General features: G+C 40.0%; 1 protein-coding gene across 1 annotated transcript in view; it reads left to right on the forward strand.

The window, feature by feature from the left end:
• LOC132318984 (CSC1-like protein 1) overlaps positions 1 to 14662 on the forward strand; it is a 31089-nt gene that overhangs the window by 10330 nt on the left and 6097 nt on the right. The window contains exons 7-18 of the mRNA XM_059828314.1: positions 391 to 499; positions 890 to 960; positions 1418 to 1498; positions 2104 to 2227; positions 2589 to 2722; positions 5024 to 5161; positions 7866 to 8019; positions 8776 to 8882; positions 10566 to 10652; positions 11303 to 11365; positions 12307 to 12469; positions 13581 to 13686. Of these exons, the coding sequence (XP_059684297.1) occupies positions 391 to 499; positions 890 to 960; positions 1418 to 1498; positions 2104 to 2227; positions 2589 to 2722; positions 5024 to 5161; positions 7866 to 8019; positions 8776 to 8882; positions 10566 to 10652; positions 11303 to 11365; positions 12307 to 12469; positions 13581 to 13686 (1337 nt within the window). The remainder of the gene's footprint in view (positions 1 to 390; positions 500 to 889; positions 961 to 1417; positions 1499 to 2103; positions 2228 to 2588; positions 2723 to 5023; positions 5162 to 7865; positions 8020 to 8775; positions 8883 to 10565; positions 10653 to 11302; positions 11366 to 12306; positions 12470 to 13580; positions 13687 to 14662) is intronic.

Consider the following 14662-nt stretch of genomic DNA (forward strand, 5'->3'; position numbering starts at 1 on the left):
GGATTGTGTTCAAGGAGAGTTCAATTATGCACTCAGCACAATAAGGCCAATAAAAAAACATTTTGGCAAGTAGCATGGTGTGTGCTGTTGGTCATCTGAATGAGAAGGCACAAGCCAAATGCTGCCTAAAAATGTCCATGTCATTGGACTCTGTCATGGACAGACTGTTTTCTTTGTAGGTCTGTTACCCATAAAATTTTTTGATAAGCGAGTAACCCTAATGGCTCTCCGAGGCATCTGCATTGGCGTGACTGACTACCAGTAACTACGTTTTTTCTTGTTTTGTGCTCAATGAGAGGTTCTGATCTAATTAGTATTTTGATGGCTGCTTGTATCAGTTGGACAATTAGTTTGTCGTGTTTCTCATATTCATCACGTTTTGTCTGACAGTAATAATCTTCTTTGGCTGCACACAGTTTTTGCTGTTGTTTACCTGATTCTGACTGTTGTCTTCATGAGACATCACATGAAGTATGTCACATATAAAGAAGAAAACATAGTAAGTTTCTGTATTGGGGTGAAGAAAACTGTACAGCATGTTTGCAAGTGGATAATGCTAAAAAAGCGAATTGCTAAGATGCCTCCTGCTTGCTAGAATGTGACATAAGTGTAAAAGCAAAGTTCCACTGAGTGAATTGTGAAAATGGATGGAGAGAAGGGGGTTGGAGAGGGATTTGTGAAATTTTTTGGTGTAGCCTATTACCAATGTAGAAGGTGAGTGAACATGGTGCTGTCTTGAATAGATGCAGCTCCCACCAGAATCAAAATTTCCTACCTTTTGTTCCCTCTAGAACACAGCTACTTGCGCTGTGTCACTGCCTTCCTCATATTCTTGTTTTCCCTTTCGTGATGTGGTTTCTCAAAATTGGAGTTGCATTTTCTCTTGCAGGTTAAGTGCACGTTGTTCATAACTGGTCTTCCAAAAAGCGCAAAAGAAGAGACCATACAAGACCATTTCATGTAAGTTCCATGTTTGAGTAGTATCATTAGGAACAGGAGATTTAAAATTGTCCCAGCAGTTTTACCTGCCCAAGCAGAAATGGTTTTTGACTTTGCAATGTTTAAAATTCGTATTATAGTATCTGTCTTCTAAAAGCATATCTTATTCCTTAGGCAGAATTGAGAAAAGACTATATTTTGATAAAGTTAGTTAGCTGATCTTAAAATTAGAATCTAAGAACGTGGCTGTGTATCCACACTTTCCATTCATGCTCCCACATGGCCTTTACTTGGGAATAATGCTGCACATCTCATGTTATTTGGCAACTGTCTCTCTAGAAGTCTCCGCTCTATCATACGTCATTCAGAAATGAAACAAGTGATTGAGATGTCAGTTAGACATCAGTGATGCTCTTTGAAACAGTTTCCTCATTGTACTTTCTGTTCTTATTGTTCTCCTGTACTGCTTCCTTTTCAGTGCTGCCTACCCAACCTGCACTGTGCTGGAGGTCCAGCTGTGTTATGACGTAGCCAAGCTTATTCATCTCTTCAAAAAAAGGTACTTTTTTTTGTAATCTACCCGAGTTTAGCATAATTTTATGAATGCTTTGCCAGTCCTTGATCAACACATACCAGTAGTACTAAGCTTGCACATACTAGAAATGAATTCTGCTCTTCAAGTTCTGGTCTGGACTTCAGTTAGATTCAGCTCTGTTTTAAGGTGAGTTGTGGGGCTCAGCCCGTTTCTTGTGGGTGTGATATGTTGTGTGTTGCATAAGATAAGCTTTGACTTGCTGATTATGTATGTGTGTATTTAATTATTTTCAGGCAGTGCAAAGTGGAAAACTCAACTATTGAATTAATAACGCTGGGACCCTGCTTCTTTGGCCAGAGGTGCTGGTCACGGGAGAAAAAAATTGTTATCTTCTGGGCTATACGTTGGGTTTTTTCCCTGGAACCTCACTACAAGTGTAGGCTATATAATGCTATTACAGACTTAAAGTAAATTATACTAAGTAGCCAAAATAAGGTATATGAATATCTTTGGGGACTGATTAATTCCAGTCCTTGACATAACTTTTTCTCTCAGGGATTATATTCTTCTTAAGCTTGATGTTGATACTGTTTTCTTGCAAAACGTTATGGATGTATTTTTCTGTCCAGCAAACAGGCAGAAAAAAGCCTGACTTACTATGAACACCTACATCAGAAGTATGGCAAGCGGGTCCGAATCAACCCTAAGCCATGCGGTCAGTTCTGCTGTTGTGAAATGAGAGGATGTGAAAGGGTAAGAGATTGTGTTCATTTTTAGTTATGTCTAGGTAGATTGCTAGAATAGTAGAGAATAGTTTTTGTGTGACATCGTGTTGAGCTTCAGAAAATTCTTTATTCATTTATTGCAGATAGCTCATCCTTCATGTTCCTGCACTGCACAGAAAAGCAATTCTACAAAACTTTTGAAGTGTAACCTTAGTGCAAAAATTGAAGTACAAGAAAAACTTCCTGTTTGTTTGTCTTTGCATTGTGATGTGATTTGTAATTTGTGGCAGTAGTATGAGGAGGAGAGACTATGGTTTGTGTAAGCTGTATTTAAATGAAGATATTAGCCATCTGGTACTTGGATGTAACAGTCATCAATTTCCCAACAGGAGGATGCTGTAGATTATTATACCAGAGTTAGAAATGAACTGATGGAAGAATATGCAAAAGAGGAACAAGCTGTTCACAGTAACCCACTGGGAATGGCTTTTGTAACATTTCAAGAGAAATCCATGGCAACCTAGTAAGTTTTGTCTGCCATCTTGTTTGTTCTCTTTTAACTGTAATACTACACCTGATTGCCTGTTTGTGTCGCTTGTTTGCTTATGTTGGTCCTTCTTCCTTTCTTCTGCTTCACCATCCTGTGGATTTGGTCTGCTTTGCTTTCCGGTAAGTTTTCCCATACGTGTGCATTTAGTCTCTATGCTTCAAGTGAAGAAAATATCTAAGGGACTGCATGGCTCTGGACATTTATTGGGATAAGGAGCCTTTCTTTTGTGTGTGGGATCCAGTTCATCAGTGTAGGCCGGACTAATTGGCTCTTGAATACGAGTTACTGATTTCTCCATTTTCTGTTGTGCAAATGGTCCAATGACCAAACTGTCAGAGTGGGTGCAAATTACACTGCAAGTTAGTCATCTTAACAAAGTAGAGTCAGTGACTGACCTGGCCATAGGTGATAGATACACGTTATGTATCTCTCTTGCATGTTGTTATAGATATATGGGTAGGCCTAATATCAGAAGTTGTTCAGTGCTTTTTACTCAGTCATTTGTAAAGAAAATGTGTGTAGCCTCTCATTTTCTGTTGGCACTTCGTGAGCATCTTTTACTGACACAAAGTGGGTAAAGGGAAGCAGAATATTACTTGTATTACAAAAATAACACATCGTGCTTTTTTTTTTTTATTCTTCGTAGCCTCTCTGATTTAAATTGTCTGCCTTCTTTTGACCTTCAAGTCATGTTAGAGTGCCAGTCTTCCAGGCTTTTTTTCAAGGAAGTCCAGGGTATAGAATTCCTTCCAAGAATTTGAGATGCTGGAAAAAGTTTTGCTTGCTGCTCTTTAACTGAGTCATGATTGTGTGGTGCAATCTGCCCCCCTCCTAACTTTGTAATGTTACACAGCATATTTAGAGAGTCTAGAGCATGAAATAACATTTTAAGATGTGAAACTGAAAGAAGATAAGCACTGAAGTTCGTTCTTTAGCTGATGATTTGTCTTATACAATTTTGATGGGATAGTCCCTCCTTGGGCATGTGTTCTGAGTTGCACTGCAGGCATCTCTGAGTTGAATTATCAAGAACTGAAAAGATTTTAGTTTTTATAGCTTGGAATTGGTGCAGTGGACTCCATTCTCTGGAAAATTACATGCTTACCTGTGAGGCTGAGGCTACCATCAAAGTAGAAAGTTATTTGGTCCCCTTAGTAGGCTCTGCTCCCCAGAGCCCTGAAATAAGAAGGGAGAAACTGAAGTTCATGGAATCAGGTGGCTGTAGAAGCTTGGTTAATGATGGTGCTCGGTAGTATGGCTGGTAGTGCTAAAGCTTGCTCTGTATGTATTTTTAAAAATAAACTGTCAAAAGTATAATTAACTTTATTAAGTACTTGCTGCTGCAAGATGCTGCCAATTTGACTTCTCTGCTTGAATTCTGGTAAGGTAAAGGTCTGGGTTTTGGGGGTTATTTTTGTTTGTTTGGTGTTCGTGTGTGTGGTTCTGTTTTCCTTACGTCAAGAGCACAACTGAGAAACAAGGATGTTCAGGAATTTTAGAGTCTACCCGTTCAAATATAATATATACCATTTCCATGCTAGTGTAATAGAGCTTATCTGGAGTGGAACTTCTTTTACACAGTAACGCACACACAGTTGTACTGTCTCTGAATATATGCCTAGCACTTCAGTTGCTGTGTTTTGAGAAATTTTGAAAGCATTTATTCTGGGCATGTTTAAATTTTGTTTAAATACCTTGACTGTCAATCAACTCATAACATTAGGAGATAAAATTAAGTATTGTTATTATTTTAGGAGTGGGTGAAAGAGGGTAATATTTTGAATTGTGAGAATACCAGCATGATAAAAAATTTTCTGAGAATTGGTACTCAAGGCAAAATTGACTAGTTTTGATACTAGTGTAATCAAATGATTTGAAAATGGCTGTAATCACGTGAAGAGGTGTTTGGGGAACTGGCTGTCTTTATTTTTATTTTTTCCAGTGCTCTCAGGCTTTGATTTATTTTTTTCTATTTTTTTTTTAGTATGAGTCACTGCTGTTGTTTGTGTTGGTAGAAGCACTGAGCAGTTCAAACCAAGACTGCTTTTTGTTTCCAACTTTGTCAGATCTCAAAGACCTGTGGTAGTAACTGTTTATGTGATGGTCATTACATGCATAATATAATGTTACATTGTTGTCTAAGTACTGTCTTGATCTCGGGTTATTAAAAGTAAAAACACCTTTATTGCTCTTCCCAGTCTTTCTCATTACATATGCAGCATTTTCAGGTGTGAAAACTTGGAAAAATCCTCCTCCTCTTTTTCTTCCTTACAGTGTCCTTAAGGACTTCAATGCCTGCAAATGTCAGAGTATTAAGTGTAAAGGAGAACCCCAGCCATCGTCCTACAGCAGGGAGCTGTGTGTATCGAACTGGGAGGTTACATATGCTCCTTATCCTGAGAATATTTGTTGGTAAGATTCCTCTCTTACATCCATTTATTTATGATAACGTAGGTTTAGAATGGGGACAGGAGAAGGGGGCTGAGTGCATTTTTCTTTAACCCTAATCTAAGACTTGATGTAGGGTTTGGATGTGGCTGATCTACGTCTTTATTTCCATTACTGGTGTTCTTCATCGACCTCTCAGAGGCTGACTAGAGTGCCTCAGTGTTTCTATCTTTTGAGGTTAATGCATATCTACTGTTGAGATCTGAGGAGAGCAACTTGGTGCTAGTGCTCAGTATTCTCCAAGTATGTGGGTTTGTGGTGTTTTTTTTTGAGTTGCCACATGACAAGTATAATTTGATCCACTCTGTGAATGATGGTCTGTCTTCTAACATCATTTTATTGACCCAGTAAATTTCCCAGACTTTACCCACCGCTTACAGGAGAGTGTCAGAAAATAGATAAATGCTTTTTGAACTAAACTGTTCCTGTGCTGCCTTCTGTCATGCTTATAGGCTAAAAATGACTAAACATTTTCCAATTACTTTGCAAATAATGTAGGGTTGGGTCAATGTAATCCCCTGTTCATGTAACAGTGAACTTGTTGTGACATTTCCATTGCCCAAACCAAAACTGCAAGTGAGACACAAACATGTACAAGTTACAGTATTTCACCTGTATGTAACTTTTTAAAAAGTACACTTTTTTCCTAATGTTTTTAATAGTCACCTTAGAAGTAATTTTCTATGCCATCAATTTGATAATTGATGGGCCGAGGCCAATTGGATGAAGTTCAATAAGGCCAAGTGGCGGGTTCTACACTTTGGCCACAACAACCCCATGCAACGCTACAGGCTTGGGGATGAGTGTCTGGAAAGCTGCCCCACAGAAAAGGACCTGGAGGTGTTGATTGACAGCCGGCTGAATATGAGCCAGCGGTGTGCCCAGGCTAATGGCATCCTGGCCTGTATCAGAAACAGTGTGGCCAGCAGGAGCAGGGAGGTGATCATGCCTCTGTACTCGGCTCTGGTGAGGCTGCACCTCGAATACCGTGTTCAGTTTTGGGCCCCTCACTACAAGAAGGACATAGAGGTGCTGGAGCGTGTCCAGAGAAGGGCGACGAAGCTGGTGAGGGGTCTGGAGCACAAGTCTGATGAGGAGCGGCTGAGGGAGCTGAGGGTGTTTAGCCTGGAGAAGAGGAGGCTGAGGGGAGACCTCATCGCTCTCTACAACTACCTGAAAGGAGGTTGCAGAGAGGTGGGTGTTGGTCTCTTCTCCCAAGTGACCAGTGACAGGACAAGAGGAAATGGCCTCAAGTTGTGCCAAGGGAGGTTCAGGCTGGATATTAGGAAAAAGTTCTTTACTGAGAGAGTAGTGAAACATTGGAATAGACTGCCCAGGGAGGTGGTAGAGTCACCCTCTCTGGAGGTACTCAAGGAGCGTGTGGATGTGGCATTGTGGGATGTGGCTTGACGGGCAAGGTGCTGTGTGGTGTGGGTGGGTTGTTTTTGGTGTGGGTTGTGGTGTGTTTTTGTGGTTTGTGGGTGGTTTTGGTTTTTTGTGGGTGTGTGGGGGTTGTTTTTTGGTTTTTTTTTTTTTTTTTTTATGGTTGGACTTGATCTTACATGTCTTTTCCAACCTTAGTGATTCTGTGATTGAGAGGTTTTCTCTCTAACTACGGTTCTGCAGTTGGGAGTAAAGTACAGAATTGTTAACCATAAAGCAAACAACCATGACTTTTAGCTGTGTCTTTTGCAGCTGTGTTATTTTGAGACATGAATTAAAAATCTCTTGCACACTGCTTTCTAAGTAGGGTCAGTATAATCTGCCTTTTTCATGAAAGGGTTCTTGCATGCGTGCGTGCTTCATTTCGTCTTCTTTTCTTCAAGCACTGTCGTATGGACGTGGGAAATAATTGTTGAGACTCAGTGGGTTGAAGCACTTATAAAGCTTTTCTAAACATCTCTGAGAGGGGAAGGTGGTGGGGTTTTGTTGTTTGGTTTTGGGGTTTTCTTCTGTTCTTTTTCTTTTCTCCCCTCCCCCTTGAAGAAGAGGAGGCAGAGGGATTTGCCAAGTTACTTAACCTAGGTTCATAAAAAGAATTGTTTTAACTGGGGATGTTACTGAGCCTCTGTATCCCTGTTTTGCCTGTTCTAAATACTTGGCTTTGGCTGGGGTTCAAATCATTCCAGTCCTTTTGGGAACCATTTCAGATAACATTTAAGAACTTTACCTGTTTAAGACCCATGGTTGCTGCTTTAATAAGGCAGGAAGGAATGCAGGGGGTTTTAATTTTTTTTTTTTTCAGATGACAATTTCTTGGTAGATTCTGCCTCTGATAGCTATTCTCCTTGCAGAAATTCTGTGTCTTGTTTTATCTCTGTCTCTTCTTGTTCTAACTTTTGTCTAGTACTTCTGTATTATTAAACAGTGGAAGTGTTTCACCCCAAACCTTAACTACATTAGACATTGTGTTTGTGTTATGAAAGACTAAATGTGTTCTTCTGCCAGCCGATTTATGTTATCATTCAAGAAAGGTTGCCCAGTTTTCTTTATTTCTAATAGCAGCTGAGACTTGTGTAGTGCTTTGTTGTATAACTTTGAGACTATGAAAACTCTATTTAGAAAAAGCAGTGCCACCTGTTACTTGACAGGTAGTATATATATATTTTTTAACAGCAAATGCTTACTGCTTGTTTTTATGTCCTTTTTATTTATTTTTTTTCCCCAGGAAAAATCTTTCGGTGCATGGACTGAAATGGTGGTTTAGATGGGCTTGCATTAATTTGCTGCTTTTTATTGTGCTGTTTTTTCTTACTACTCCTTCCATAATCATCTCAACCATGGACAAGTTCAACGTCACTAAACCTATTCACTACCTTAATGTGAGTATCGCCATATATTTGGATATAGCTGTGTATCAGATCAAAATGTTGATAAACTGATAGTTGTATGGTAAGACAATGAAACAATGTCTATAAGCTAAATTCAGTGGAAATTCTCAGGACTGTTTTATGTAGCTGCTGATTAAAAAGCATACATCCAGAGTCAGGTCTTTAGTCCTCTTCTGTGCCTTGATAGTAAGCTGAAGTAATTTCATCTGAAACTTTTATAATAAAAGTCTTATTTGTTTGTAGTAAAAATTGGCATTCCAAATTTACATAAGTCTAAATTTTGTAATCAAAAACCTTTGCCAAAAATGGAATTTCAAGTCCAACTTGTATTTTGATTTTTGTGATGAGAAGGGGGGAATTCAGATTTTAAACTCTGGAGTAAAATGCCATGGCTTTATTTTGCTTATTGGATCCAAAAAAGGATGGCATATATATCTGGTCCTAGTTTGACTGCAGCTGAAGTCTTTTGCAAACTGTTCATTTTAAATACTTCCCCAAGCTAGTGTAAACTACATAAAAACTGCTTGTGAGACTTCACTCTCATGGAACTTAATTCCCAATCCTACTCTTGTTTTTTGTCTTGCACACCAGTGCTGAGCACTTGCTCATTTTAAGACTGTATCTGAATATAACTTCCACAGTCCAACCTGCTATAATTCCCAAAAAGCAAAATATTGCAGCCTCTATTCTACCACAGCTGCATTAAAATGTTTTTAATACTTATTCTTACTTTTCTCTCCCCACTAGAATCCCATCGTCAGTCAGTTTTTCCCAACGCTCTTGCTCTGGTCCTTCTCAGCTTTGCTACCGACAATTGTCTATTACTCAACTTTGCTGGAGTCCCACTGGACAAAGTAAGCAAGATTTTTTTCCTCTGTTTTGGCCTTATCAGCTGAATTACTAAAATAAATGGAGGAAGTGCTTATCTTTCATGGAGCTCTTAAATCCACAGACCTCTCAGAGGAGGGAATGTCATGTTCTGGTCTCTTTCTAATGTTATAACCAACGCTTTGGAGTTTAAGTAATTTAGAATCAACACAGCAAGTGTAATCTGACCAAGGGGTTTGCTTATGTTTCCCCCCGCCCCTGCCTCTTTGTGTTTAATCAGAAACAAAGTGTATAAGCAGGCTCAGGGGGTGTAGCTTCAACAGGAGCATGGGAAGCCCCTCTGATCCCACAACTAGCTCGCTCTCTGGGAAGATAGGAGGTGTGGGTTTGGATCCCATCCAGGCTGAGAACATCACAGAACCCCAGAATCCCACTTCAACAGAAAGCTCTCCAACTGCTGGCATGCTACTTATAAAAAGGGCATCCATCTTTTTGTTGTTCTGCATGGAAGAAATGGTATGGATGTAATTCTTGGTGCACAACTCGGTTGCTGTTGAATGTTATTAGTGGTGATCTGAGAAGACCTATGGGACCGAGGCCCAGCAGATGTGTTGATGCAAGATTTTGAGATACAACTGGTGCGCTCCAAAAATGTCAAGCACAGTGACGTGCTGCTAACTTGGAGAACTCAGCACAGCTTGGTTTGGCATGCCAGATCTCATCCCCAGTTTACCTACAGTCAGATAAAAGCATGATATTGCACACTGAATCCCAGCTTCACTTGACTTCACTCAATCTTTTTCCATAATGCCTGCAGCCATTGTTTTCTTGTTTTAATATTCTAAGGTGACATTTTTTGGACTCTTTAATTTTTTTTGTACCGTTCCCTTGTAAGACATCACATCCAGAATCTACTGTTTATTCATTGAAGTTGTAGGCTTTTCATCAACTTTTTTCTTTGTAGTTGCACTAGGCGCATGAACTTTGAGCCCTTCTCAATCAGTTGAAATAGTTTTCTAAGTTACTCGTGATTTCAAGCCTTGGTATAGCTATACAGATACGTCCCACGGTGCCCAAGGGCTCCATGATCCTATAATAAAACCTCTGTGGTTTTAATGCTCTTTCAGATAGCACCTTTAACAGTCTGAATTGCTTATAGCAATCGCTGCACTTTTCTGGTAAGAGTGTGTCACTAGATAGATGTTCCTGCTACTCTAGTAGGGGTATAGTATTAGTAGTGTCATGTTGTTCCCAAAGACTTGACACTTGGCAAGGACAGTCAAGTAGTTTGTCTAAGTGTCTGGTTTCTTGGCAGTGGTGCCCTTTTGCAAACTGCCTAATCCCTCCTGGCATGACACTTGAAGAGCTGTTTGTTTACACGCTGTTGTGAGATGTGAGTATCATTGGATGAGAGACCAGCTGTGATTGTCGCACATCCCCCTGCTTGTGGTGCAGACCTGTAGTGATGCTAATCCAGAGTCTGGATTAACGCTCGGAAACGTTTTCTTTGCCCAAGAAGATACTGAGAGCCTGCTTGGTCCAAATTAGTGAATATCTCAAAGACGTTTGTTTTGTGAGTATCTTGTAGCAATGTGATATGGAGGGGTAGCTGGAAGTCTGATGGGTGCTGACATTCTCTGGGCAAGATCCTTCATGTGTTGGAAGTCTTTCGTAGGAGTTTCTCACTCAGTGACTTTTTATGTTGGTAGATCTGCAGAGAACAGGATAATGATGCATAAAGTCTACATATTTTTGATCTTCATGGTATTGATTCTGCCCTCCCTTGGTCTGACCAGGTAAAGAATCCTATTGTAATGGAGTACTGTTTGAGTATTTTTATCATATGAGACAACTTACTTCTGTTTTCTAGTTGCTAGTTGAGGTATAGTTGATGTACCCCCACTCCCTCCAGTATGTATGGTTATATAGTCATTGCGCATTAGATTTCAGTGTTCATCTTTCATCTGAGGACCTCATAGCCCATAAAGTTTCCGAAGGCTGACTTTTCTTTTAGCAAAGAAGTTTAAGACCTTGTAAGATCAATGACTAGTTGAAAGTTGCCCATATTTACCATCATAGCTGAGAACCCAGTTTCCTGACTATGTCTTACACTTCAGTTATAGCTGTCCTTTTCTTTCCACCTTTACAGTATTTGACTGTTTCCCTGGCTGACCGGGAAACATGTATTTGTCCTATCTGTATAATAACTGCTAAAAATGAACCATTAAAACTTTAGTATGAAGTAGATGTTTCTGTTTTGTTAGATTCTGTATCTTTTTTCTAATTTCTGACTATGAGGAACTGTGATAAAGCTAAAATAGTGTTCAGATTATTTGACTAAATTCTCTCTATCCACTATCCTGCTCTGAACTATTTAAAAAGAGAAGCAATTTTACATGGTACTAAGCTGTTGGAGAGTGAATCACATTAACCATCTTTCTTTCAGCCTTGATTTTTTTTTCCGTTGGCTGTTTGACAGAGAATCGTCTGATTCTGCAGTTAGGCTGGAGTAAGTATTAGCAACTCTTTGCTAAAGGAATACTTAGGACTTTTTTTTTGCTGTTGACTAACCTTGGTTAGTGTTTATTCAGATTTGCTCAGGGATGGTACCCTGTGGGATGATGTTGAGCATCTGAATAAGGGGAGGAGAATGCAAGTGATTTTGCTATGAGGAAATACATACTTTTTTCCCCGCTAGCTAATGTATGCAAACATTCAATAAAGAGACAGTTATTCTCCCAAAAGCTCACAAATTTTGTAGAAGACAAGAAAGGACAGGACAATATGATGCAGGTGAGAGGAGACCAGAAAACATACTGAGGATTGTTGCATATCATGGACAGGGGATCTTCCCAAGGATTACAGTGAGACCAAGTAGCTGCAGCAGTTCTCATTCTGAAATCTATTGACTCTTGGTTTTCAGAAACATGTTTTTATGCCAGCATTGCAAATTTGCAGATATTGGTTATTATAAGCTCTTGTGACTGTGGCTGGAGGGAAAGAATAGAATGCAATTATTAGGACATAGTTAGGTTTCCAAATGCAGTTTCAAAATCACTAAGACGACAATTAGGAGTTACTAAGCTAGGAGAGAGAATTATTGTATTGCAGTCTTATCTCCTCTTGTTTCGGGTTCCTGTTGCAGACATCACATGATGCTCTTGTCTGCTATCAGCCACCCATCAGACTGCTGTATGTTTTTGTTAACAGTTTATTCCTCATCCAAACTGCAACTCAGCCAGGCTCTTACAGTATGCTACACTTACTGCATTTAGAGTTACGTAGTAGTCTTTTTCAACAAGATTATCGGAAGTCTTCTAGCCACTTCTTACGGTGTCCAGTGCTTATCCTTACGGTAAGAGATTTCCAAAGGCAATAGGGATCCATTGTATATATATGCTATATTTGCTTGTCCGCTTTCCAGTCAGCATCTGATGTCTTTCCTTGCAGATGTGTCTTTTTGCCTGACCAGGGAGCCTTCTTTGTGAACTATGTGATTGCCTCTGCTTTCATTGGCAATGGGATGGAGCTGCTGCGCCTGCCTGGCCTCATCCTTTACACCATACGCATGATAATGGCCAAGTCCACAGCAGAAAGGAAAAATATTAAACAGGTACTAGAGCCCCTCCTTTGCAAGAGGCAATTAAATGACTGATCCTTATCAGAAACAGTGGGAGCCCCCATCCTTCATACTATTAACTATCATCTCCTATAATTTTTTTTTTTTTTGGCCTTTGTTTCGCTCATCCATGACAGGTTCATATTCCCTTCATTTGCAGCACAGATAATGGGGAGGTATTTATTCAAGTCAGAGATGGTAAAAAATCAAAACCCAAGCTCTGAACTTCAGGTATTATTCTCTTCATAGCTCCAAATCAGGGTTTTACGATTTGGATTTTATAGGATAATTCTGATTTTATCTTACAGTCTAAATGTCAGGTTTTTTAAATTCAAACCTGTCTATAGTTAGTTTCTTCTGCCAGCCCGCAGGTGTGTACAACTTACTTTAATCTGAACATACACCTAGCAAAATATATGTTTATTGTCTCTATTCCATTTTAAGTGGTGAAGTTTCACTTCCAGATGATGTTGTCTTGCAGCTTGAAATTCCAGGTGTTACAATGGGAAATTAAGCCTGTATACAGCTGCCCCTGTTCTTTTTCTTCTTTCTTTTTTTTCTTTTTTCTTTTTTATTTGTGGGTGGGTTCCATTTTTAAAAGATTCTTTTAAACATTTATTTCTGTTAACTGTTGTATATTACCCCTTGCTTTGGTTGAAATGATTTCTATTGATTTCCTCATCCCAAGAGGAAAAAGTGAGAATACTGACCACACCAAAGCCTTGATATCTTGAGCTTTCCCTACTGGCAAAGCCAACACAAGGAACAGTACAGATTCAATGGAATCTGCAGTGAGGTGAAGTTTGGCACAGTTATTTTCTGCTTTGTGATTTTAAGCTGTTGCTTCTTGTAGATGAAAACAGATTCTGTGTGGAATGACTTTAGGGCTATGAAGGAAGCAGCATATTTTCTCTAAGTATGGATGCTTAAAACGCGTAATACTTCATCTCTCTAATTACGTCATTTATGCCTCTTAGGGAAATAAGTGATCTCTCATAGGGAGAGACTAGGAGAAGGTGAATAGTGGCTGTAGTGAATCTGATCTTAACGCCTGACACAATGATAGATGACATGAGAGTTTTGGGTGTTTTGTTTTTGTTTCTAGCAACAAGCATTTGAATATGAATTTGGAGCAATGTATGCCTGGATGTTGTGTGTGTTCACTGTCATCATGGCCTATAGCATTACGTGTCCCATCATTGTCCCCTTCGGTAAGTTTTTTCTGATGAGCTGTGGGCACTATGTGAGCGAGATGGGGGCATGTGGGAGGTTTGGAAGGCCCAGTTCTGCATTCCTATTCCGGTTCAGATGCTGATAATCCTGAGGACTTGGATCCAAGTTTCCTTCCCTTCTTGTGGGAAGACAGGGCAGAAGACGGTGTATTACTTATCTCCCGTACTGCCTTCAGAAGTTGAAAGTATTTTTAATGTCTATTAGATGCTTATTTTATTTCTCCAGCTTGAGTGTATTGGCTCTGGTGGTGGTTTTTAATAGTTCAGCATAGGGGATTAGGTAGGTTTGGGGATGAGGGGATTATTTTTATCTCTGGGTTCTTGAGGTCTGGGAGAAGCAAGCTGCAGAGGGTACCCGGCCTGGAGGTCCACCTTAAGCAACCAAACTTGACTGAGACATTCTCATCCCCAAATCTTGTAGGCACATTTGAAATAACTTTTGTCCTAAAGTTTGACTGAAGTTTGTAAAATGAAGCACAAAAATAAGCATGTTGATCCAGTAGCAAGAGACCGGAAAACGACCTGTCCTTTTCACTGCTGCAGTTCTTCTGCATTGCAAACCATTTCTCTAGAATTCCACATCCTGAATGAGAATGAGGAAAGGGGTTGTGGTCATCGCTGTGCTATGGACAGCTGTGTGCCCCGTGGTCCTGACCCCAGGAATGTGGCCTAACGATGTGCTGACTGCTTTGCTGGACATGGTCTTGCTGAACACCATAGCTGCCCTTTGACCGGAAAAGGAAATGCGGTATACTCTGGTTTTCTGAGCCAGCAAATCTGCCAGTTAACTCGGAGTTCAGGGCATGTGGGTGGAGCACAGCTGCCCTGTGGTGTAGATGGAGCTGCAGTCCTACAGGACCCTGAGAAGGTCTCCAGACCTCTGAGTCACAGACCTCCTTTTTCTAGGATGTTTCTCTTAGTCAGTTGGTTTATCTCTGTCCCATGAACAAAACTT

Source organism: Gavia stellata, chromosome 2 (genome assembly GCF_030936135.1).
Source record: "Gavia stellata isolate bGavSte3 chromosome 2, bGavSte3.hap2, whole genome shotgun sequence".
Taxonomy (NCBI): Eukaryota; Metazoa; Chordata; class Aves; order Gaviiformes; family Gaviidae; genus Gavia; species Gavia stellata.